This window comes from Heterodontus francisci, chromosome 8 (assembly GCF_036365525.1).
Source record: "Heterodontus francisci isolate sHetFra1 chromosome 8, sHetFra1.hap1, whole genome shotgun sequence".
Taxonomy (NCBI): Eukaryota; Metazoa; Chordata; class Chondrichthyes; order Heterodontiformes; family Heterodontidae; genus Heterodontus; species Heterodontus francisci.
Genome location: NC_090378.1, coordinates 43,255,395 through 43,281,174, shown reverse-complemented (window position 1 = coordinate 43,281,174; position 25,780 = coordinate 43,255,395). Strand labels below are relative to the sequence as shown.

At 44.9% G+C, this 25,780-nt stretch overlaps 1 protein-coding gene across 1 annotated transcript in view; it reads right to left on the bottom strand.

The window, feature by feature from the left end:
* Window positions 1-18,274: 18,274 nt before the first annotated feature.
* LOC137372782 (HORMA domain-containing protein 1-like) overlaps window positions 18,275-25,780 on the bottom strand; it is an 86,779-nt gene continuing 79,273 nt past the window's right edge. The window contains exon 15 of the mRNA XM_068037020.1: window positions 18,275-18,356. Coding sequence (XP_067893121.1) covers window positions 18,297-18,356 — 60 coding nt within the window. The 3' untranslated portion in view covers window positions 18,275-18,296. The remainder of the gene's footprint in view (window positions 18,357-25,780) is intronic.

Sequence of the window (25,780 nt, the reverse complement as noted above, 5' to 3'; positions counted from 1 at the left end):
CTAAACACAATCTATCAAATAAGTGTGACACTATATACAGGAATAAAATCTGAAACTGAACAAAAATAATCTACTTGCAACCATGTGCATCACTGAAAATTGGTCTCTATTAGCACAATTTAATTCTATCTGTTTCCATAGACTACATCTGATGTTTGAATTAAATTTGATTTCAATTCTTTCAAAAGGCTTTTGGATAGGTATATGGATAAAGGAGAATGATGGGGTATAGATTAAATTGTCCTTGACAGAGGACAAAGGATCGGCACAACATTGTGGGCCGAAGGGCCTGTTCTGTGCTGTATGTTCTATGTTCTATGTTCTATGTTCTTCCAAATACAACCATTACAACCTGTCATTGATCTGGAAAATTTTAAATTTTAATAAGCGATATAGACCATGATTTGATAAAAATGTTCTTTCTCAAAGTTTTTGCATCACAAGAGGCAGTATCAATTTTTAAATCCTAACACATCTCATATATCGCAACAAAATACAGAAAACCTTTCTATCATTTCTTTTTTTATTCACTCTAGTAGTAAATAAATAGTAAATTTCTATTGGCATTGTTCATGGTGAGTTCAAGGTTATGCTTATTTCAAAGAGGCCAATGGATATGGAAGTGTGTGAGCACTACTTGTCTCCTGAAAGGATTCGGAAAGAAGTTTGTGAGAGATGTCTAGAACTGGTGAAGTTGGTGTTTTTTAGTTGATTCCTGGAAAATAAATAATGTTACCTTACACAGATAGCAAAATAAAGAAAGAAACTTGTGTTGTTCACAGTCACAAATAATTTATACATGTTTTTGAAGTGTACTGATTATTGTTTTGTGGGCCACACTTTTATGGACATAGAAATAGTAGATGACAGTACAATCTGAATAGGGAAATAGATGAACAAAGAGATTTAGGTGTTCAGGTACATAAATTGTGAAAAGCTAGATTGTCGTTACAAAAAATGCCCTAAGACGCTTTTGCAAGGCACATCTTTATCAAAGAAGGCTTTAGAAAGAAACAAAGTACTAACTTTATGCAGAGCATTCATTAGTCCTTGGTGGAATTTTGTGTTTGGTTTTGGATGATCCACTTTAGGAAGGATATACTGGCCTTGGAGAAAATCCATTGTTGGTTACAAAGATGCTACCTAGGATAAAGGGACTGAGTTTTGAGAGGTTGGATAAATTTGGGTTATATTCTCTGGAAATTAACAAGTTAAGGAATGACTCGATAGAACTGTTTAAAATAATGAAAAGACTGCATACTGTGGTCAGGAATTCCTGTTTTCACTTGAATTATTACCCACAGTATTCAGCATCTGGCACCACTTCCATTTGCATCAGATCTCAGGCAGGTGAAGCACTGAGGGAAGAGGGACCTGGTATAGACTGATGTTTACCATAAAACACTGACAGTTAGGCCCCAATAAGAACTCAGGTGTGTTTCAAGTGGGGTGGGGGTGTGATCTCAGGTGGGAAGCCTGGAAGCACTTTCAGAGTATCTGTCTGTGGCATTTTAATGCAGCCACCAAATGATAATATTACCTCCAGGTTTGGCATTGGATGCCAACAATGGGTGTTGGTGTAGGCCTGCATGACACAATCTCAACTAGACTATTTAAAGGGCCAATCCAAAGATGGAATTTTGAGGAGTTAGGAGTTCGAACTAAGAGGCAGCTTTAGTGTTGGGAGGAGGGCATACATTTTGCATTGAGTCTGCCACCCGTACAGTTCCCGCCTCTGGTCAATCTTGCTGGAGGCAGGTGAGCAATGGAAGCGGCTCCCTGTCCAGCAGTGGTGAGTAGCCATTAGTGCCAATTAACTGGCCACTTGGGATTTGTGACATAACTGTTCCTCTTATCACTGTTTTTTAAATCTTTAAATTATCATTTTACTATTGTTTCTGACTGAGCCCTCCCCCATTTATTAGTTTAAAATCGTTTTTGTGTTATCCTTTCTGATAGGACCTTGGTGCCAGCTCGGTTCAGGTGTATCCTGTGACACAGCTGCCTCTGCTCCCAGTACTGGTGCCAATGTCCAATACAATGGAACCCCTCCTTCCCACACCACAAAGAAAACAATTTAGGCAAATTTTTGAGTAATTGTATGCAATTTCCAATGAATACAACCCACTGATTCCAATTTAGTTCCCTAATGACATCTCATCACAAGATGATTTGATTTGATAGAGGTGTTTAAAGGATCTGGACAGAGTAGGTGAAATTTTATGGGCCCCGCAAGGGTGGTTTTGGTGGCGTGCAGGTAGATTAATCTGGGGTGAGTTGTTTTTTCAGATTTACGACAGTGGCATTTTTAGCGAAACTTAAGTCGGAGGTGTGTTTGCAGCGGTTCGCGGTTCCCCCAGCAAGGTGTTGCATTGAAGCTTTGCATTTATTACCATATCATGAATACTCATTACCCTACACTTAGTTCAAATTAAGTCCTACCTGTCAGATTAATTTAACTGTGAGTGGTATTCCCACGCCACCCGGTTCACATTGAACGTGGCGTGCAGCTTTGTGCAGTTGTGTCTGATGTCACTTCCTGAACTCATTGGCACAGGGAACACCAACTTTGGAATGGATGTTTGGCTCCAGGCTGGGCACCAGTAAGGGCGATTCTTCTCAGTGGATGGCGGCGAAGGTATGGGGGTATCTACATGGAGGAGCAGGGAAGGGTACTTGGGGAGGAAAGGGTAGGGTTATTGGGTGCATGGAGGAACTGGGGAGGACAAAGGGTGGGATGATCGGGTGCATGGAGGAGCAGGGGAGGGAGGAGGGGAGAGTCCAGGGTGTGCAGTGGTTGTTCTTGCTGCTGAAGCTGGATGTGGGTGGCTGCGGGGATGGCGGGCTGATTTGAGCATTACAGTCAACAGATGGTAATGAGGGGCCTAAAGGAGGGTTGAGTGCTGTCAACGTCGGGGACCTTTGGGACAAATTCACGGTACTGACGGGCAGAGGGAACGGTCACAGTCAATGGGGGCAAATGGATTCTGTGTGCCGGGGGGTTGAGATTTAGGGTTGTGTACTCTAAGGCATCATAGGGAGGGGAACGGGACTCGGCAGTAATATTCAGGATTTCAGGAGGATCAAGGGCCAGAGCGGGCATTTTGATGGTAACAGGAGTAGGAACAGGGGTGGATGACATGAATAAATTGATTGTGGCACTCTCCAAGATAACGGGGGAAGTTCACTGTCAACAGAGGGAAGGGAGGGAAAGGTTACGGTTACATTGGGTGGGTCAAGGGAGATGGATGCAGGCTGGAAGGTGGCAGGAGGAGGTTGGAAGGAAGGGAGACATGCCTTAAATTGTACATGCACCATTTTCTCAAATGATATTGAAAACCCCACGTGGCCACTGAAAGATTGCAAGGCAAGTGGGAGGAGACAAATGATAGTGGGTGGAGACTCAACCTGGCCGCAATCTTAAGGCACAGAAAAGAGAACTGCTCATAGCCTCGATGGTTCAGCTGACTGGCAACAGAAGGCTAAATTTGAACGTTCTGCTCATTTCATTATTTGCAAAGCTACAGTGACATGGGTGTCATACACCCAATTTGTCTAATACCACGGGCAGAAGAACAGAGGGAGTGATTAAGGATGGCTCTTTTCCCTCAATGCATGATCCTGAATGCCAGCAACAGGCAAAACAAGAAGGTGAGGATGCTGTGAATGCCAACATCCAGGAATGACATTATCAAAGTCATCGCATCCTCAGGACAAGGGCAAATCATCTTCAAATGTCAAAGATGCAATGCCAGGGATGCCTAAGGATGTCATATGAAATGTTCACATACATTTGTAGGATCCTGCAGTAGGACCTGCAATCACTTGGGTTTGGTGGGAATCGCATGCCACATGCCCTCAAGGTGACTGCTGCATTCAATTGTTTGGCCAGAGGTGCCATCCAGGAAGCAACAGGTGACATATGTGGCATATCATGGACGACGACTCAAAGGTGACCAATGCTCTATCTTGTTGTGCCCATGAGTTCATCTACTTCCTGTAGACGAGGACAGCCAGGCAGCAAGGTCTGTGGCCTTCAACATCATCGCTGGGTTCTGTAGAGTGCAAGGGGGGATTGACTGCACTCATGTGGCCAATAGAGCTCCCTAGGACCAGCCTGCTGCATTTGTGAATCGCAAAGGCTTCCAATCTTTAACCATACAACTGGTTTGCAACCACAGGAGAATAATAATGCAGATTTGTGCATGTGTACCAGGGAGCTGTCATGACTCATACATTTTGAGGAACTTACAGCTGCCAGGAGTTTTTGAGAAACCAGCCAAAGTAGATGGCTAGATCCTGGGTGACAAGGCTTACCCCCTTTGTAAATGGTTGATGACACCAGTGCAACATCCCCAAAGTGCAGCTGAAGAGAGATGCAATGCTACTCACGCATCCACCAGAGCCATCGAACACACCACTGACTTGCTGAAAATGCACTTCCACTGCCTTGATCGGTCTGAAGTAGCTCTTCATTACACGCCACAGAGGATCTCATGAATAATCATTATCTGCTGTGCATTACACAACCAGACAATTAGACGCGGCAACTTTCTGCAGGTGGAGGAACAGGAGGAACAGCAGTCCTCCTCAGATGAGGATGACTATGAAGAGGGCGAGGAGGAGGACATCAATGCAAACGGTGCCGTTAATTAAGAGCTATAGAGAGACATGCAAGGGACACAGGGAAAACCTAATATTTGCACATTTCAGCCAACAATAAGTCACTTATTACAACCAGGTGAGAAAGAGGTCTCGGGTTCCCTTTCAGCCTGCACCTGGTCTTACTGTAACAGGGTTTACATTTCTAAACACGCCATGTTTTTAGCTTCCCCTTGGTGAATCCTTGTTCACCGCTTTCCAATTATAAGACAAATAAACCAGCACAACAGGCTTTCTCAGGTTTAAAGAAGAAAAGTGAAATTTTATTAAACTTAAACTCTAATGCAGTTAACGCCTATGGATACACAACGCGGCCACGCTAGCATGCATACGCAATACACACATGCAGATAGGGACAGAAAAGAGCATAAGAAAAAATAAAGTGGAAAAGTTTGAGGTAATATCTGAACGGTTGTTGTTACGGTTCTTCAAGCTCACTGTAGTCCTTGATTGTAGGTAGATCTTGCTTTTCATTGGGGTCCAGTATTCTTCTTAAACCTTGTTCACTGTAGGAGACTTTCCTCTCTTGGGTTTCATGTGTCTTCAGTGGGTTTTTGGAGTTCCGTGAGAAAGAGATGGGAGCAGGCAGACGGGCAAGAGGTCTTCTTCAGTCCAGGAGCAAAGAGCTTTCTGCTTTCTCAAACAGTATTTCTGCAATTTAAAACTCTCAGTTCAAACGCTGCAACAGCCAGTTAGTCATGTGACTAACTGGTCTGACCACATCTTGGCTCTGTGTATTGTGTGTGTTAGGGAATGGTCCTTTGTCTACACACATTGTCTGTTAATATACAAAAATGTCTTTCCGGCCAGGGGCCTGGCAACCCCTTCTTCCCAGCAACAATTTGAAATTTAATGTCCATGTGGCAAAATTACAATGCCTTATTCTTGGCAGGTGGGGGTCTGCATGACACACTTCAAAAAGGAACTTTGGGAGGAGAAAACAAACATTCTCCAAACCTGCGTCCACATTGAAAATATTGTACTGCATCAAGGCATTAATCTGCACACAGGAAGGTACAACATTGCAGCACTTGATGTGACCAACAGATCTAATTTTCTCTGAGCTGTGATGGAACGAAGGACACAACAATGCAAGGAAAGTAAGGGTGTGACTGCAAAACCACAAATGGAAGGCATGTTGGTAATTTTACAATTAAAAAATGTGAAACAGCCATCATTGAGGACTAAAGGCTAACATCAAACTGAAAAATGGACACTGGACACTTTCTGAAAGACATTGCAAGCATCAATGCTTTCCTGCCATATGACTCCAATAAACATTTTCCTTTTCAAATGAAACCAAGCAAATGACTTATGAGAGTGCATCAAATATTAAACTAAATAAATATGTATTGAAAATTCACCATAATGTGCACAATATGGACAGCACACATGCCACCCTCATGCTCAAAGCAGTTTCTTGTTACATTTCCTAATAAATCTAGGTGCAACCCTGACATTAGCAGCTGAGGTGCAGGCAGGCTGCTCAGTGCACTGCCCGTTGCTGTGGATGATCATGGCAGGCATTTTCTGGAAGGACGGGACCTTGGTAGCTCTATCCTATTGGGGTCTGCAGCAATGGTGATTGAGTATCCCCCGTGTGCTCGCCTGCTGGAGGTAAGGGGGTCAATGTCGGGTGGGAGGACGAGACGCCGCTTACCCTGGGGGTGTCCTGAGAGGAAGACCACAAGGCAGCTGGCACGCACTCCTCCACCATCTGTGTGCATGATGAAATCTGCCTGTCTCCCTGAGGGGAAGTGGCACCTGGAGGGAGGTGCAGATTCCTCGTCCCCCTCTTGCTTGGACTCGGTTGCATGGAGCCCATGGCAACAGCAGGTCAAATTTGCATATGGCTCAAGTGCTCAACCAGACTCACCACGGAGCTCGCCAAACTCTCGACTGAGGAAGGCATACACTTAAATGCCTAGGACATCATGGCTTGCACGGACTCCTCCATGGCAAGCACAAAGCCACACATGACCTCAGGTATCTCCGACATATTTTCCACGTGGCTTTGCTGCACGTCCTGCAGACTTCTGGTAACAACAAACAGAGGATCATCATGAGCACAGGGCCGACCAGGGGCCTGATCTGCCTGCAGTCCTCCGATTGTCAGGGAACCCAGCTGGCACATGCTCCCTCAGCTTCTGGGATGTGTCTGTGTCATGACCACTAGCTTGTGACCCTGATTCTAATCTTAAACACCCCGCAGACCATGTGGATGTATCTGCGCTGGCGGAAGTGGAAAGAGAGGCAGGTGAATGTGCACCCCCTGGGGCATTGGCTTCATCTTCCTCCCCAGGGGAGGTCTTGGGCATCGTGGCATTTTGTGACTTGAGTGCGAGCACCTGCAGTGGAGACACAAACAGAATCACATTAAGAATCAGCAGTACATGAGTTCACACATTTTCCTTTGGTGTGCACATATAGCTGCAAGAGTGAAGATGACACTTCATCCTTATGCCTTGAGGATTCTGGTTTGCCATCTGCGATCACACTGCCTCCTCCTCTCTTGCAGTTTCTGATGCCTCCTCCTGAGCCGGTGTCAGAACCCAGATATCTGGGACACCTCCACCTGTTATAGCACGCTTGCGCTGGTTGTGGGTCCATTTATCCTGCAGGAGACAGTTCAGATTTAATGACACGTCAGAAGATCCATCACAACCATTGCAAACATGCATTGACATCACTCCTTGCAGAGTGGCTTTTGCGTGACACATCCAAGCATACAAACAATGCTAATCGTCATCTTGGCGCACAATCATTTAGTGTATGGACCAAGGCTGCTCATGCATTCCACTGCATGCCTCGTCTACCCTCTGTCTTAAAGACACGGAGCCAGGGAGGAAAACAATGGAACAGCTTTGCCAAGACCACTTACCCTCACCGATCTGAGCAAGTCATTGTTATGTTTCCGACACTGAACCCAGGTTCTGCGTGTCACTCCAAGGTTTGAGACCTCCTCTGCTACCTCCATTGAGGCTGCCTCGGATAGGCAAGGGGATCTTCTGACTCCATCTGCAGGGAGGCGGACCTCTTGCCTTTCCCTGGCGGCCTGGAGGAGAACCTGCAGGGAGGCATCACTGAACTGTAGAGCGGAACACTGCCTGTTGACTGACATATGTTTTGCTTTTGCTGCAGGGAGAAAAAATGGAGAGTTGGTGCTGGGTTTGACAAATTAAGGAAGGAAAAAGCATTTGGAAATAAGTTTTGGTAACTGAAGAGACGTACATAACACGAAGGCTGCTGCTCCTTGAGGCTAGAAACACAGAATGCTTTATAGCCATTGCGATCGTAGTGCTTGACCCAGTGATGGCAGGTTCCACCAATGAAAGGCCTTTCCCACTGCATGATCCCACGTGTCTCCCATGCCCATCGGCACACCGTTCATTTAAGTATAGAATTGTGGGATACGGGAAAATGACAGAAGCGGAAGTTACGCCAACTTCCAGTCTCACCATCGTGAATGCTGCGGGAATCATAAAATCCCAGCCAGTAGATAGGGAGAAACTGTTCCCAGTGACAGAAGTGTTGGGAACCAGAGGATACTAATTTATGGTGAATGGCAAAAGAACCAAAGGCAACATGAGGAAAACGTTTTTACACAGCGAGTGGTTCGAAGCTGAAATGCACTGCCTGGGAGTGTGGCGACAGCAGAGTCAATCACTTCTTTCAAAAGGAAATTGAATAATTATCTGAATAGAAAAAAATTGCAGGGTTACAGGGAAAAGGTGGGGGAGTGGGACTAGATGAATTGCTCTTGCAGGGAGCCAGCACAGACACAATGGGCCAAATGGCCTCCTTCTGTGCTGTAACCATTCTATGAGGTCAAGTTCTACTAGTTTTCTTTAAAAATATAGATACTGTGGCAATGGAACACGATGGTTCCTCAGCTCCTGGAATATCATGCCAAGGAAGTTAGCTTATCAGAATGTATAGCATAAGATGTAAGGTCAGAGGTTCCTTCATCATCAAAATCCTTGAACTCCCTACCTAACAGCACTGTAGAATTCCTTTACCACAAGGATTGTAGTGGTTCAAGAAAGTGGTTCACCACCATCTTCTCAAAGTCAATTAGTGACACCCCACCACAGGAATTTTAAAAAAAAGTATTCCTGTGTTTGGCATCATTTACCTTTGGAGGCCCAGAGAATTTGCTAACCTTCAGATTCAGTGGGCCCAAGATAAAATGATTGCACATCACTTGTGGAAGGAACAGACTTAATAGGCATGCATTTCAATCTTTTTCTCCAGCACATTGATACGTAAGGGTAAATTTTAATGCAATCTCAAATTAAAACAGGCAGGAGAAGTGGAGTTTAAAAATCGAAAAATCATGTAACCTGGAAGCAAACCGCCATGTATGTGCCTGTCACCATTTTAGGCTGGTGGGTTGTTTGGTGTGTCTTTGTTCTTCTCTTAAGGGGAGGGACACCTTATTATAATATTTAAATCAGGCTCCCACAGTGTAGTTGTGAGCCTGATTTAAATTTACTGGCTGCAGGGAAATTTCCAGGGCTCAGGAAACCCAGCAGCAAAATGAAGATGGGAGCAGCTGGATTAAGCAGGTAAGTGCTTTTTAGAACATTGCTTGTGTTCCAGGGGGACCCCAGCCCCATCAAGCAAATCTTCAGCCACAATTATCCCCCTCCAAGCCAGCAATCCTTAACCTGCTCCCCCACCCTCCCAATTACCAGACTGACTAGTGCCTTCTGCCTCACAATCTCTCCTCTTTCAATTGCTGGTCCTACTCCTCCCTGTTACTCCGTGATCTCACCATCCCACCCAATTGCCGGTACGATCTCCTCCCCACCCACTGCGATCTCTCTCGATTGCCAGTCCAAAGCCAACCCCCAATCTTTCCCTGTTGTTGAGTACAATCTCCAACAGCCTTTTAAAATAAAAACAGAAAATGCTGGAAATACTCAGCAGGTCTGGCAGTATCTGTGCAGAGAGAAGCAAAGTTAATGTTTCAGGTTTGTGACCTTTCATCAGAACTTTCATCAGCCTCTTACTGCTTTTCCTGTCGACCAACCTGTCGACTTGGCTGGATCCCAGGCTGGAAAAAGATTAAGTGATAATGAGATACTGCCATTAAATCTGCCAGGACGTCCACTTTTCCGGAATCCCTCCCACCATCCCCCAGCAAACATAATTGCCCACTCCCTTCCCATAAATATCTAGGCCAGGTAGTCTGCTGTCTTTCAACACTGGTCCAGTGTCTTGGTCATTGAATAACCATAATCCAGGTATTGAGCAACATTTGTATTTCAGAATGTATGATATTCGATGTTGAGGGAAAAGCGGTCAACAGTTACTTTCTTGCAAGTTGCTTTGTCTGTATAAGCATGTGTAATACGAACATACGAATATATGAATTAGGAGCAGAAGTAGGCCATTCGGCCCCTCAAGCCTGTTCCACCATTCAATAAGATCATGGCTGATCTGTTCGTGTCTCGAATTCCACACTCCCATCTACCCCCAATAACCTTTGATTCCTTTGCCTAACAAGAATACATCTACCTCCGCCTTAAAAATATTCAATGACCCTGCCTCCACCACCTTCTGAGGCAGAGAGTAAAAAAGGTATACCGAGATATGTTGAGCATTTTGCGACTGAATAGTGACTTTTCTAATTTTGAAATCTTCTGCTACATGTACTGAAGTGAGGATTTATTCCCCACACCTTAATCTATGATCAAGATGTAATAAATGGATGTGAATTAATCTGAGAGACATAAGTACGATGTGACAAGATGTTACATAATGGATTGTGATATAATCAGATGGGTCAGGTTTTAGCGACAAACTAAATAAAACACCTGCTTTTCTTTAATTATAACAGCTGTTTAATTCTAATTACAGCTGTGTCCGGCACTACATCCGATTATGTAAACATAAGAACATAAGAAATAGGGTCAGGAGTAGGCCATTCAGCCCTTTGAGCCTGCTACACCTTTCATGGCTGATCTTCTACTTCAACACCATTTTCCTGCACTATCCCTGTACCCTGTGATGTTTTTGATGTGTAGAAATCTATCGATCTCAGTTTTGAACATGCTCAACGACTGAGCCTCAATTCCAAAGATTCACCACCTTATGAGTGAAGAATTCCTCCTCATCTCAGTCCTAAGTGGCCTGCCCCTTATTCTGGGACTGTGTCCTCTGGTTCGAGACTCCCCAGCCAGGGGAAACATCCTTCTTGCATCTATCCTGTTGAGCCCTGTAAGAATTTTGTATGTTTGAATGAGATCACCTCTCATTCTTCTAAGCTCTAGACAATAAAGGCCCAGTCTATTTAATCTTTCCTCATAGGACAATCCCTCCATCCCAGGAATCAGTTTGGTGAACCTTCATTGCACTTCCTGTATGGCAAGTATATCTTTCCTTTGGTAAGGAGACCAAAACTGCACACAATACTCCAGGTGCGGTCTCACCAAGGCTCTATATAATTGCAGTGAGACATTTTTATTCCTATACTCAAATCCTCTTGTATTAAAGGCCAACATACCATTGCCTTCTTAATTGCGTGCTGTACCTGTGTGTTAGATTTTAGTGACTCATGAACAAGGACATCCAAATCCCTTTGAAGTTCAACACTTTCCATCCTCTCACCATTTAAGAAACACTTTGTATTTCTATTTTCTTCCCAAAGTAGATAACCTCACATTTCTCCACATTGTATTCCATCTGCCAAATTTTTGTCCACTCGCTTAGCCTATCCAAATCCCCTTGAAGCGTCTTTGCATCCTCATCACAACTCACACTTCCACCTAGTTTTGTGTCATCTGTAAACTTGGAAATAATACATTTAATCCCCACATCCAAAGCATTGATACAGATTGTGAATAGCTGGGGCCCAAGCACTGTTCCTTGCGGTACCCCGCGAGTCACAGCCTGCCAACCTGAAAATGACTCTTTTATGCCTATGGTCTGTTTCTGTCCGTTAACCAGTTCTCAATCCATGCCAGTATATTGCCCCTAATCCCATGTGCTCTAATTTTGCTTACGAGCCTCTTGTGTGGGACTTATCAAAAGCTTTCTGAAAATCTACCTGTTCCCCATTATCTATTCTGCTAGTTAGATCCTCAAAAAACTCCAACAGGTTGGTTAAACATGATTTCCCTTTCATGAATCCATGTTGACTTTGCCCCCCAGTTCTACCATTATTTTCCAAATGCCCTGTCATCACATCCTTTATTATAGATTCTAGCATTTTCCCTACGACTGATGTCAGACTAACAGGTCTGTAGTTCCCCATTTTCTCTCTCCCTCCTTTCTTAAACAGTGGGGTTACAATAGACACCTTCCAATCTGCAGGAACCATTCCAGAGTCTTTAGAATTTTGAAAGATGACCACCAATGCATCTACTATCTCCATAACCACTTCTTTCAACACTCTGGGATGTTGGGGTCTAGGGGATTTATCTACTTTAAGTCCCATCAATTTCTCTAGTACTTTTTGTTACTAATATTAATATCTTGTAGTTCCTCATTTAAACTAGTCCCTTGATTCTCCATTATTTCTGTGAGGTTTTTAGTATTTTCCTCCGTGAAGACAGACACAAAGGCTGGAATTTTACCCCACCCCCGCAGGAGCGGGCTGGTGGTGGGGTCAAAAAATTGCGTGGGAGGTGGGGTGTGCAATTCTCGACACCTTCCCACCCCTGCTGCAATTTTATGAGGGGCGGCCGTGGCGTGAAACGGTCCGCCCGCCCCAGGCCAGTCAAGGCCCTTAAGTGGCCAATTAACTGCCACTCAAGGGCCTCCTCCCGCTGCCACCGGTATTTTACCAGCGGCCGACTGAGGTCTCCCAGGAGGCCGCCGAGTAAAACCTGGTGGCCACCATGTGGGCTGGGGAGGGCCCTCCTGCTCGGGCACCCAGTGCCCCACAGAGGCCCCCACCACCCAACCACCCCCACTGCACTACACAGCCTCCGCCCCAACTGACCCCCATTGCCTCACTGGGGCCTGGCCGATTGTCCCCGGCGAGGTCCCAGACACTTGCCTTGTTTCCAGGCTGGCATCCCTCTTGCTGCTGTGGCTGGGTGCAGTCCCAACAGTGGCCACAGCTCCCGGTGGCACTGCTCCGACTGAGAGCTGCCGGCCCACTGATTGGGGGCAGCTCTTGGAGGCAGAACTTCCTGTCTCAGAGGGGTGGAAGTCTTGCCCAAGGCCAATTAAGGGCCTGGGGCACATAAAATCCTGGCATGGCTTCCTGGTCCAGAGGCGGGCTCGCCACCGACTTTTTGCTCAGTGGGTGGGGCGTCCCGACCAACGTAAAATTCCAGCCAAAGTATTTGCTTTTTTTTTCTGCCATTTCCTTATTCTCCATTATAGGTTCTCCTGACTCTGCTTGTAATGGACCCTTTTCCTTTTTACATAGAAGATTTTACAGTCCGTTTTTATGTTTTTCGCTCGTTTACTCTCATATTCTATTGCCTTTTCTTAATCTTTTACTTGATTCTCCTTTGCAGAATTCTAAAATGCTCCCAATCCTCAGGCTTACCATTTTTTTTGGCAACTTTATAAGTCTCTTCCTTTGATCTAATACAATATTTGATTTCTTTCATTAGCCACGGTTGGAACACTTTCTTTGCTTGGTTTTGGTGCATTAAAGGAATGTATTTTTGTTGTAAACTATGTATTAGTGCTTTAACTGTTAGCCATTGCTTGTCTACTGTCATACCTTTTAATGTAGTTTCCCAATCGACCAAGCCAATTTGTCGCTCATACCTACATAGTTTCCTTTGCTTAGATTTAAGACCCTAGTTTCTGATTGAACTGCATCACTTTCGAACTTAATGTAAAGTTCTATGATATTATGGTCACTCTTTCCTAAAGGCTCCTTTCCAACAAGATTATTCTTCTCTTCTTCTTTGGCCTCCTTGTCTTGAGAGACAATGGGTAAGCACCGAGAGATGGTCAGTGGTTTGAGAAGCAGCGCCTGGAGTGGCTATAAAGGCCAATTCTAGAGTGACAGACTCTTCCACAGGCGCTGCAGATAAAATTGGTTGTCGGGACTGTTACAGAGTTGGCTCTCTCCTTGCGCTTCTGTCTTTTTTCCTGCCAACTGCTAAGTCTCTTCGACTCGCCACTCTTTAGCCCCACCTTTATGGCTGCCCGCCAGCTCTGGCGATCAGTGGCAACCGACTCCCACGACTTGTGATCAATGTCACAGGACTTCATATCGCGTTTGCAGACATCTTTAAAGCGGAGACATGGACGGCCGGTGGGTCTGATACCAGTGACGAGCTCGCTGTATAATGTGTCCTTGGGGAACCTGCCATCTGCCATGCGGCTCACATGGCCAAGCCAACTCAAGCGCCGCTGACTCAGTAGGGTGTATATGCTGGGGATGTTGGCCGCCTCGAGGACTTCTGCGTTGGAGATACGGTCCTGCCACCTGATGCCAAGGATTCTCTGCAGGCAGCGAAGATGGAATGAATTGAGATGTTGCTCTTGGCTGGCATACCTTGTCCAGGCCTCGCTGCCGTAGAGCAAGGTACTGAGGGCACAGGTTTGATACACTCGGACTTTTGTGTTCCATGTCAGTGCGCCATTTTCCCACACTCTCTTGGCCAGTCTGGACATAGCAGTGGACGCCTTTCCCATGCGCTTGTTGATTTCTGCATCGAGAGACAGGTTAGTGGTGATAGTTGAGCCTAGGTAGGTGAACTCTTGAACCACTTCCAGAGTGTGGTCGCCGATATTGATGGATGGAGCATTTCTGATGTTCTGTCCCATGATGTTCATTTTCTTGAGGCTGATGGTTCGGCCAAATTCGTTGCAGGCAGCCGCAATCCTGTCAGTGAGTCTCTGCAGACGCTCTTCTGTGTGGGATGTTAATGCAGTATCGTCAGCAAAGAGGAGTTCCCTGATGAGGACCTTCCGTACTTTGGTCTCGCTCTTAGACAGGCAAGGTTGAACAACCTGCCATCTGATCTTGTGTGGAGGAAAATTCCTTCTTCTGAAGATGGGCGGCACAGTGGCGCAGTGGTTAGCACCGCAGCCTCACAGCTCCAGCGACCCGGGTTCAATTCTGGGTACTGCCTGTGTGGAGTTTGCAAGTTCTCCCTGTGTCTGCGTGGGTTTTCTCCGGGTGCTCCGGTTTCCTCCCACATGCCAAAGACTTGCAGGTTGATAGGTAAATTGGCCATTAGCAATTTCCCCTAGTATAGGTAGGTGATAGGGAAATATAGGGACAGGTGGGGATGTGGTAGGAATATGGAATTAGTGTAAGATTAGTATAAATGGGTGGTTGATGGTCAGCACAGACTCGGTGGGTCGAAGGGCCTGTTTCAGTGCTGTATCTCTAAAACTAAAACTAAAAAAACTAAAACTTGAATGCATGTGAGAGCAGCAGGGAGAAGAAGATCCCAAACAGTGTAGGTGCGAGAACACAGCCCTATTTCACGCCACTCAGGATAGGAAAGGGGTCTGATGAGGCACCGCTATGCTGAATTGTGCCTTTCATATTGTCATGGAATGAGGTGATGATACTTAGTAGCTTTGGTGGACATCCGATCTTTGCTAGTAGTCTGAAGAGACCACATCTGCTGACAGGGTCAAAGGCTTTGGTGAGATCTATGAAAGCAACATAGAGGGGCATCTGTTGTTTGCAGCATTTCTCCTGTAGCCGGCGAAGGGAGAACAGCATGTCAATGGTGGATCTCTCTGCTCGAAAGCCACACTGTGCCTCAGGGTAGACACGCTCGGCCAGCTTCTGGAGCCTGTTTAAAATGACTCGGGCGAAGGCTTTCCCCACTATCCTGAGCAGGGAGATTCCACGGTAGTTGTTGCGGTGTCACCGCGGTCACCCTTGTTCTTTCTAGAGGGTGATGATATTGGCGTTGCGCAAGTCCTGTTGTACTGCTCCCTCATCCCAGCACAGGCAAAGCAGTTCATGGAGTGCTGAGAGTATAGTAGGCTTGGCACTCTTGATTATTTCAGGGGTAATGCCGTCCTTCCCAGGGGCTTTTCCACTGGCAAGATTATTAATTAATCCTTTTTCATTGCATAATACTAGATCTAAAATAGCCCTTTCCCTAGTTGGTTCCTCAACGTATTGCTCGAGAAAACCATCTCGCATACATTCCAAGAATTCGTCCTGCATAACATTAGTACTAATTAAGTTTACCCAGTCTATATGTAGATTGAAATTCCCCCATGATTACTGTATTACCTTTGGTACATGCACCTCTAATTTTCTGATTATATACTGTGATTTACATTATCACTGCTGTTTGGCGGCCTTTAAACAACTCCCACCAATGTTTTCTGCCCTTGCTATTTCTTAGTTCCATCCAAACTGATTCTACGTCTTGATCTTTAGAACTGTCATCTCTCACTACAGTACTAAAGCCCTTTTTAATTAACAGTTACCCCACCCCCTTTTCCCAGCTTCCTGTCCTTCCTGAATGTCACGTACCCTTGCATATTCAGGTCCCAGCTTTGGTTTCCTTGTAGCACGTCTCTGTAATGGCTATCAGGTCATACATATAAATTTCTATTTGAGCTGACAATTCATCTGTTTTATTGCGAATGCTGCAGGCATTCAGATACAGAACCCTGAATTCAACTTTTTACTGTTTTTGTAAACTCTGGCCTTATCTGCTGGCACACTCTTAAGTTTGCAATCACTGTCCCTTCCTGCTATACTCTGATTATCATTACCTTTATTGCTGCCTTGTTCTATTGCCTTGTAATTTCCCTTTAATTTACTCAATCTTCCCCTACATGATCCCGTTCCCCATCTATTTAGTTTAAAGCCCTCTCGACTTCCCTAGTTATACGATTCGCCAGAACACTGGTCCCAGCACAATTCAGGTGCAGTCTGTCCCAATGGTACATCCCCCACTTTCCCCAGTTGGTGCCAGTGCCCCACGAACCAGAACCCACTTCTCCCACATGTGTTCATGTCTCTAATCTTATTTACCCAATTTTCCAGAAATGATTACCTTTGAGGTTCTTTTTAAAATTTCGTCCTGAGCGCCTCATACTCCCTATGCAGAACCTCTTTCTGAGTCCAATCTATGTCGTTGGTACCTACATGGATCACAGCAGCTTGATCCTCCCCCTCCCATTGCCAGTTCCTCTCCAACCCTGAGCAGATGTCCTGAACCCTGGCACTAGGCAGGCAACACAGCTTTCTGGATTCTCACTCTTGGCTGCAGAGAAGAGTGTCTATCCCCTTGACTATACTGTCATCTAATACCACTTAATTGCTTTTAACTCTCACCACTTGAATGGCTTCCTGTACCATGGTCAGTCTGCTCATGCATACTACAACCCTTAGTCTTGTCCATACAAGCTGCAAGAACCTCGAACTTTTTGTTCAGTTGCAAGGGCTAAGGCTCCTCCACTCTCACCTTCTCGATCCCCTTACCAGCATGACTCACAGTAACACCCTCCTGTCCCTGACCACTGACCAAATCAGACGACCCTATCCTAAGGGGTGTGACTGCATTCTGGAACAAAGTGTCCAGGTACTTTCCCCCTCCCTAATGCATCGCAATGTCTGCATCTCATTAACTCTGTGCCGAAGCTTCTCGAGCCACAGACACTTACTACAGATGTGGTTGCCATGTTTTGCAGTGGCATACAGGAGCTCCCAAATGCTACATCCATGACATATCACCTGTCCTGCAATCTTTATTTGCTAATTTAATTTATTTTCTTAATTAATTTATAGTTCCCTCTTCACCGAACTCCCTCACTCACCAAACTCCCGACCTCACATCCTCTGCACTCAAGCAGCGCTCAGTGCAGACAAGCAGAACTCAGAGGCCCCTGTATTTATTCTCTCTGATAAACAATGATGAGTCAGCTCTGCTAGAGCTCAGAAACAAGTTTGAGCTATCTATCCAATTAACAAGCTACAGCTGCTCTCAGACAGTTTGTATATCCTTTTTTAAGACTGGAAGAAACAACTTAAATAGTAGTTTTTAGTTAATTGCAAAATGTAAACAAAAACTAGACTTTAGAGAAAGATTAAGCCTTAACATCCCCTCACTTACCAAACTCCCAACGTCACACTCCGTGCACTCAAGCAGCACTCAGTGCAGAATTGGAAATATTATGTAAAGCATAAAGGTGGGCATATAACAGAACCGTGTGCTAATTTAGAAAATGTGAGGAATGACAAAGAGTACCTGATGAAATAATATACAATCCTGAGACTCAACCTCTGCAGTACATCAAAATGTCCACATCCTAAAATCACACTTATCCAGATGTTTATGTTTTTTTAAAATATGATTTGATACACTGAAATCAATTTAATGCTTCAAACTACTGCCCAACTTCAGACTATTTATTTTCATATATCTATTCTAATTCCCAAATATTAATATTGGATAAATTCTTACTTATTGTTTAGCACAGGAAAATACCCTTTAAAAAGCTGAAGAAACGTGTGACAAAGTTTATATGACTGCAACATTTTATTTCATCGATATTCCCTAAATATATTTCATACATTTTATAACCAAAGTAGTAACAACAATGACTAATGAAATTATGGGTAACAATGTATTGAATTGGCATGCAATTCAATATAATAAAAATTAACTAAATTAACAGTTAATACTGTCATGAATAGTAAGTTGTGCCCAATATTATCAGAACGCTCTTCAATTTTTTCTCCTTCTCTTTGTAATTTTCTCTTGAAGCACTGCAGAATCACATGCTGCCTGTCAAGAAATGGAGATAACATGAGAACTGTCGCTTAGAATTTTTTTGTAATATCTGCTGACTGCATCTGCGGGAAGTGCACCCAACTCCAGCTCCTCGAGAACCGCGTTAGGGAGCTGGAGCGGGATGAACTTCAGATCATTCGGGAGGCAGAGGGGGATATTGAGAGGAGTTATGGGGAGGTAGTCACACCTCAGGTAAAAGAAGTAGGTAGATGGGTTACCGTCAGGGGAAGGAGAGGGAACCAGCAGGCAGTGCAGGGATCCCCTGTGGCCGTTTCCCTCAACAACAGGTATACCGTTCTGGATACTGTTGCGGGGGACGACTTACCAGGGGTAAGCAACGGGGTACAGGTCTCTGGCACAGAGTGTGTCCCTGTTGCTCAGAAGGGAAGGGGGAAGAAGAGCAGAGCATTAGTCATTGGGGACTCCATAGTTAGGGGAACAGATAGGAGGTTCTGTGGGAACGAGAGAGACTCACGGTTGGTGTGTTGCCTCCCAGGTGCCAGGGTTCGTGATGTCTCGGATCGTGTTTTTGGGATCCTTAAGGGGGAGGGGGAGCAGCCCCAAGTCGTGGTCCACATAGGCACCAACGACATAGGTAGGAAGAGAGATGGGGATTTAAGGCAGAAATTCAGGGAGCTAGGGTGGAAGCTTAGAGCGAGAACAAACAGAGTTGTTATCTCTGGGTTGTTGCCCGTGCCACGTGATAGCGAAGCGAGGAATAGGGAGAGAGAGGAGTTGAACACGTGGCTGCAGGGATGGTGTAGGAGGGAGGGTTTTGGTTTCCTAGATAATTGGGGCTCTTTCTGGGGTAGGTGGGACCTCTACAAACAGGATGGTCTTCACCTGAACCAGAGGGGTACCGATATCCTGGGGGGGAGATTTGCTAGTGCTCTTTGGGGGGGTTTAAACTAATTCAGCAGGGGAATGGGAACCTAAATTGTAGTTCCAGTGTACAGGATGTTGAGAGTAGTGAGGTCAGGGATAAGGTTACAAGGACGCAAGAGGGCACTGGCAAGCAAGAACCTGGTTTAAAGTGTGTCTACTTCAACGCCAGGAGCACCCGGAATAAGGTGGGTGAGCTTGCAGCATGGGTTGGTACCTGGGATCTCGATGTAGTGGCCATTTCGGAGACATGGGTAGAGCAGGGGCAGGAATGGATGTTGCAGGTTCCGGGATTTAGATGTTTCAGTAAGAACAGAGAAGATGGTAAAAGAGGGTGGGGTGTGGCATTGTTAATCAAGGAGAGTATTACAGCTGCAGAAAGGACGTTTGAGGACTCGTCTACGGAGGTAGTATGGGCCGAGGTTAGAAACAGGAGAGGAGAGGTCACCCTGTTGGGAGTCTTCTATAGACCTCCGAATAGTTCCAGAGATGTAGAGGAAAGGATAGCTAAGATGATTCTCGACAGGGGCGAGAGTAACAGGGTAGTTGTTATGGGGGACTTTAACTTTCCAAATATTGACTGGAAATACTATAGTTCGAGTACTTTAGATGGGTCAGTTTTTGTCCAGTGTGTGCAGGAGGGTTTTCTGACACAGTATGTAGACAGGCCAACCAGGGGCGATGCCACATTGGATTTGGTACTGGGTAATGAACCCGGCCAGGTGTTAGATTTAGATGTAGGTGAGCACTTTGGTGATAGTGATCACAATTCGGTTAGGTTTACCTTAGCGATGGGCAGGGACAGGTATATACCGCAGGGCAAGAATTATAGCTGGGGGAAAGGAAATTATGATGCGATTAGGCAAGATTTAGGATGCGTAGGATGGGGAAGGAAACTGCAGGGGATGGGCACAATCGAAATGTGGAGCTTATTCAAGGAGCAGCTATTGCGTGTCCTTGATAAGTATGTACCTGTCAGGCAGGGAGGAAGTTGTTGAGCGAGGGTGCCGTGGTTTACTAAAGAAGTTGAAGCGCTTGTCAAGAGGAAGAAGAAGGCTTTTGTTAGGATGAGACGTGAAGGCTCAGTTAGGGCGCTTGAGAGTTACAAGCTAGCCAGGAAGGATCTAAAGGGAGAGCTAAGAAGAGCAAGGAGAGGACACGAGAAGTCATTGGCGGATAGGATCAAGGAAAACCCTAAGGCTTTCTATAGGTATATCAGGAATAAAAGAATGACTAGAGTTAGATTAGGGCCAATCAAGGATAGTAGTGGGAAGTTGTGTGTGTGGAATCAGAGGAGATAGGGGAAGCGTTAAATGAATATTTTTCATCAGTATTTACAGTAGAGAAAGAAAATGTTGTCGAGGAGAATACTGAGATTCAGACTACTAGGCTAGATGGGATTGAGGTTCACAAGGAGGAGGTGTTAGCAATTTTGGAAAGTGTGAAAATAGATAAGTCCCCTGGGCCAGATGGGATTTATCCTAGGATTCTCTGGGAAGCCAGGGAGGAGATTGCAGAGCCTTTGTCCTTGATCTTTATGTCGTCATTGTCGACAGGAATAGTGCCGTAAGACTGGAGGATAGCAAATGTTGTCCCCTTGTTCAAGAAGGGGAGTAGAGACAGCCCTGGTAATTATAGACCTGTGAGCCTTACTTTGGTTGTGGGTAAAATGTTGGAAAAGGTTATAAGAGACAGGATTTATAATCATCTTGAAAAGAATAAGTTCATTAGCGATAGTCAGCACGGTTTTGTGAAGGGTAGGTCGTGCCTCACAAACCTTATTGAGTTTTTCGAGAAGGTGACCAAACAGGTGGATGAGGGTAAAGCAGTGGATGTGGTGTATATGGATTTCAGTAAGGCGTTTGATAAGGTTCTCCATGGTAGGCTATTGCAGAAAATACGGAAGTATGGGGTTGAAGGTGATTTAGAGCTTTGGATCAGAAATTGGCTAGCTGAAAGAAGACAGAGGGTGGTGGTTGATGGCAAATGTTCATCCTGGAGTTTAGTTACTAGTGGTGTACCGCAAGGATCTGTTTTGGGGCCACTGCTGTTTGTCATTTTTATATATGACCTGGAAGAGGGTGTAGAAGGGTGGGTTAGTAAATTTGCGGATGACACGAAGGTCGGTGGAGTAGTGGATAGTGCCGAAGGATGTTGTAGGGTACAGAGGGACATAGATAGGCTGCAGAGCTGGGCTGAGAGATGGCAAATGGAGTTTAATGCGGAAATGTGTGAGGTGATGCACTTTGGAAGGAGTAACAGGAATGCAGAGTACTGGGCTAATGGGAAGATTCTTGGTGGTGTAGATGAACAGAGAGATCTTGGTGGCCAGGTACATAAATCCCTGAAAGTTGCTACCCAGGTTAATAGGGCTGTTAAGAAGGCATATGGTGTGTTAGCTTTTATTAGTAGGGGGATCGAGTTTCGGAGCCACGAGGTTATGCTGCAGCTGTACAAAACTCTGGTGAGACCGCACCTGGAGTATTGCGTGCAGTTCTGGTCACCGCATTATAGGAAGGATGTGGAAGCTTTGGAAAGGGTGCAGAGGAGATTTACTAGGATGTTGCCTGGTATGGAGGGAAGGTCTTACGAGGAAAGGCTGAGGGACTTGAAGTTGTTTTCGTTGGACAGAAGGAGGAGAGGTGACTTAATAGAGACATATAAGATAATCAGAGGGTTAGATAGGGTGGATAGTGAGAGTCTTTTTCCTCGGATGGTGATGGCAAACACGAGGGGACAGAGCTTTAAGTTGAGGGGTGAAAGATATAGGACAGATGTCAGAGGTAGTTTCTTTATTCAGAGAGTAATAGGGGCGTGGAACGCCCTGCCTGCAACAGTAGTAGACTCGCCAACTTTAAGGGCATTTAAGTGGTCATTGGATAGACATATGGATGAAAATGGAATAGTATAGGTCAGGTGGTTTCACAGGTCGGCGCAACATCGAGGGCCGAAGGGCCTGTACTGCGCTGTAATAATCTAATCTAATCACAACATTTAGTGGAAAAGTATAATTTTTCTGTAAAACCCTTTCTTCCTGTTAACAGTAAAATTCACACTTTTTCTGTCACAACATGGACCATTAATAAAAGAATGTGGAAGAAGATATTAGAGCCAACTTTTTTTGTAGGCATAAAAACAGTGTATTCTGGATGGGTAAGTGCAGAAATTGTGGCAGGGCCTAGTTACACTGAGACCCTGTCTTTTTCTCCATGTCAAAATTTCCTGCGAATTTAGGACTGGGTGTATTAAACTGCAAATGAGGGAATTAATTCACATCATATACTTCCCTCTGAGCAATGCTGTATGCAAAGGAGGCCTCTGTGTATCCCTGATATAGCGTTGTTAAAAATGTTGGGGGTGGGGGGGGGGGAGAGATTTAAAATTTAAAAGGGCAGTTTCCCAACTGCAGCCTTTCACAGAGCAATACTGAAACTGATCCAGTAAAAAAACTGGGAACCTTTTTAAAAATGTTTGAAGGCCCTCAGCTGGTCATGAGCATGTTTCTAAACCCAACCTGAGTTGGGTGCCTCAGGTGTGCTGTAAATGGCACGGATGCTGTCAGAAATATTTAAGTGCTGGTTACCAAGGGAACTGGGACCAGGTCTGGGGTGCAACTAGTGAGTGGGTAGAAGTTCCACAATTTCATACTTAATGGCAGTGGGACAGGAAAAGAAATTTGGAATTTTCTTATGAAAGGAGCACTGGGAGAATTCTGAGGAAGGAATAACTAAACTGTTTAAATAAGTCATGCAATACTAAGCAATGATTGGGAGTGTAACTATATATATAAATTGTCAAGAAAACATGAAATGCCAAATGAGGAAGTTTAATTCATCAGTTGGAAACTTACATTAATCTTTTAATGGAAAAAATCCGACAGTTAACTTTAAAAAAGCTGGCAGCCAAGATAGCCACCGCAATTTGCATTTGAACACCTTATACATTCCAAGGCCTCCAACAGGAGACATATGTCTGATGAGCCTGTACCCAAAACAGTGGCTTGCTTGAGTGATTGAATTATCTAAGATTGCTTTCATTATCATGACATTCAAGGCCATCCTGACACATTGACTTCGAAAGAGCAAACTCCTCCAAGTGTAAATATTGGTGTCCTGAGGCCTGAGGAGATGGAAACTCCTAACCTTGAATGTCATTAGAAGGTTCCAGAGAATACACTGAGGCAGTCATGTGACTGTCTGTCCATCTCTGTGAAAGCTGAGAGTTTCCGTTGGACAAAGACATACAAGCCAGTTACTGAAACTGTGCAGAAGCAGAAGGCCTGCGTCCCTCTCTCTCTCTCCAGATAATATCGCAAGTTTGAAAACCGTCTGTGACTGTGGACCCTCCAAGCCTACAGGTTGCTACAGACAGAGGCACCAGGGGAAGACAGCCACCAAGTCTGCCTCCAAGAAAACCCTGAGCCAATTGGGCCAGCCACAAAGTGCACTTCGACAAGCCAGAGACTTCAAGAATACAACTTTAGTTGGAAGACCACAGAATCATCCAACTTCACAGACTGTGTGTTAATTTTTTATTTATTCTGGACTCGAATTCAACCACAAATCTACCCCTCAGCACTCTGTAATCTATTTGTGTGTGTGTGATTCTCGTGTGCGTGAGTGTGTAACTTTTTTTTAAATTATTTTGTTTAGATTGTTAAGTATAATAAACTCACCTCTTTCTTGTTTAAACCCAAGAAAACCTGTCCAATTGGTTCTTTCATGATTATACGAACATACGAATTAGGAGCAGGAGTAGACTACTGAGCCCCTCGAGCCTGCTCCGCCATTCCATAAGTTCATGTCTGAACTGATTACTCCACTTTCCACCTACCCCCGATAAACTTTCACCTGCTTGCTTATCAAGAATCTATCTACCTCTGCCTTAAAAATATTCAAAGACTCTGCTTCCACTGCCTTTTGAGGAAGAGAATTCCAAAGATTCACGACCCTCTGAAAGAAAAAATTTCTCCTCATCTCTGTCTTAAGTGGGAGACCCCTTATTTTTAAACAGTGACCCCTAGTTCTAGATTCTCCCACAAGGGGAAACATCCTTTCCACATCCACCCTGTCAAGCCCCCTCAGGATCTTATATGTTTCAATCAATTCACCTCTTATTCTTCTAAATTCCAGCGGATACAAGCCTAGTCTGTTCAACCTTTCCTCGTAAGAACTGTCTCCAAAGCATTTACATCCTTCCCTAAATACGGAGACCAATACTGTACACAGTACTCCAGATGTGGTCTCAGCAATGCCCTGTATAGCTGGAGCATAACTTCCCTACTTTTGTATTTAATTTCCTTCGCGATAAATGATAACATTGTATTAGCTTTCCTAATTACATGCTGTACCTGCATACTAACCTTCTGCAATTCATGCACTCGGACACCCAGATCTTCTGCATCTCAGATCTCTGCAATCTCTCACCATTTAGATAATATGCTTCTTTCTTATTCTTCCTGCCAAAATGGACAATTTTACATTTTCCCACATTATACTCCATGCGCCAGGTCTTTGCCCACTCACTTAACCTATCTATATCCCTTTGTAGCCCCCTTATGTCCTCTTCACAACTTACTTTCCTACCTATCCTTGTGTCATCAGCCAATTTAGCAACCATACCTTCGGTCCCTTCATCTAAGTCATTTATATAAATTGTAAAAAGTTGAGGCCCCTGCACAGATCCCTGTGGCACACCACTCATCACATCTTGCCAACTAGAAAATGACCCATTTATGCCTACTCTCTGTTTCCTGTTACCTAGCCAATCTTCTTTCCATGCCAATATGTTATCCCCTAACCTTTGATGTGGCACCTTATCAAATGCCTTCTGGAAATATAAGTACAATACATCTAACGGTTCACCTTCATCCACAGCACATGTAACTCCCTCAAAGAACTCCAATACATTGGTTAAATGTGATTTCCCTTTCACAAAAGCATGTTGACTCTGCCTGATTACCTTGAATTTTTAAGTGCCCTGCTATAACGTCTTTTGTAATAGCTTCGAACATTTTACCTAAGACAGATGTTAAGCTAACTGGCCTGTAGTTTCCTCCTTTCTGTCTCCCTCCCTTTTTGAATAATGGAGTTACATTCGCTATTTTCCAATCTAGTGGAACGTTGGAGGGGAACTTGCAGGTGGTGGTGTTCCCATGCATTTGCTGCTCTTGTCCTTCTAGTTGGTAGAGGTTGCGGGTTTGGAAGGTGCTGTCTAAGGAGCCTTGGTGCGTTGCTGCAGTGCATCTTGTAGATGGCACAAACTGCTGCCACTGTGCGTCGGTGGTAGAGGGAGTAAATGTTTGTGGATGGGGTGATAATCAAGCGGGCTGCTTTGTCCTAGATGGTGCCAAGCTTCTTGAGTGTTGTTGGAGCTACACCCATCCAGGCAAGTGGAGAGTATTCCATCATACTCCTGACTTGTGTCTTGTAGACAGTGGACAGGCTTGGGGAGTCAGGAGGTGAGTTACTCACCGCAGCATTCCTCGCCTCTGACCTGCTCTTGTAGCCACGGTATTTATATTGCTACTCCAGTTC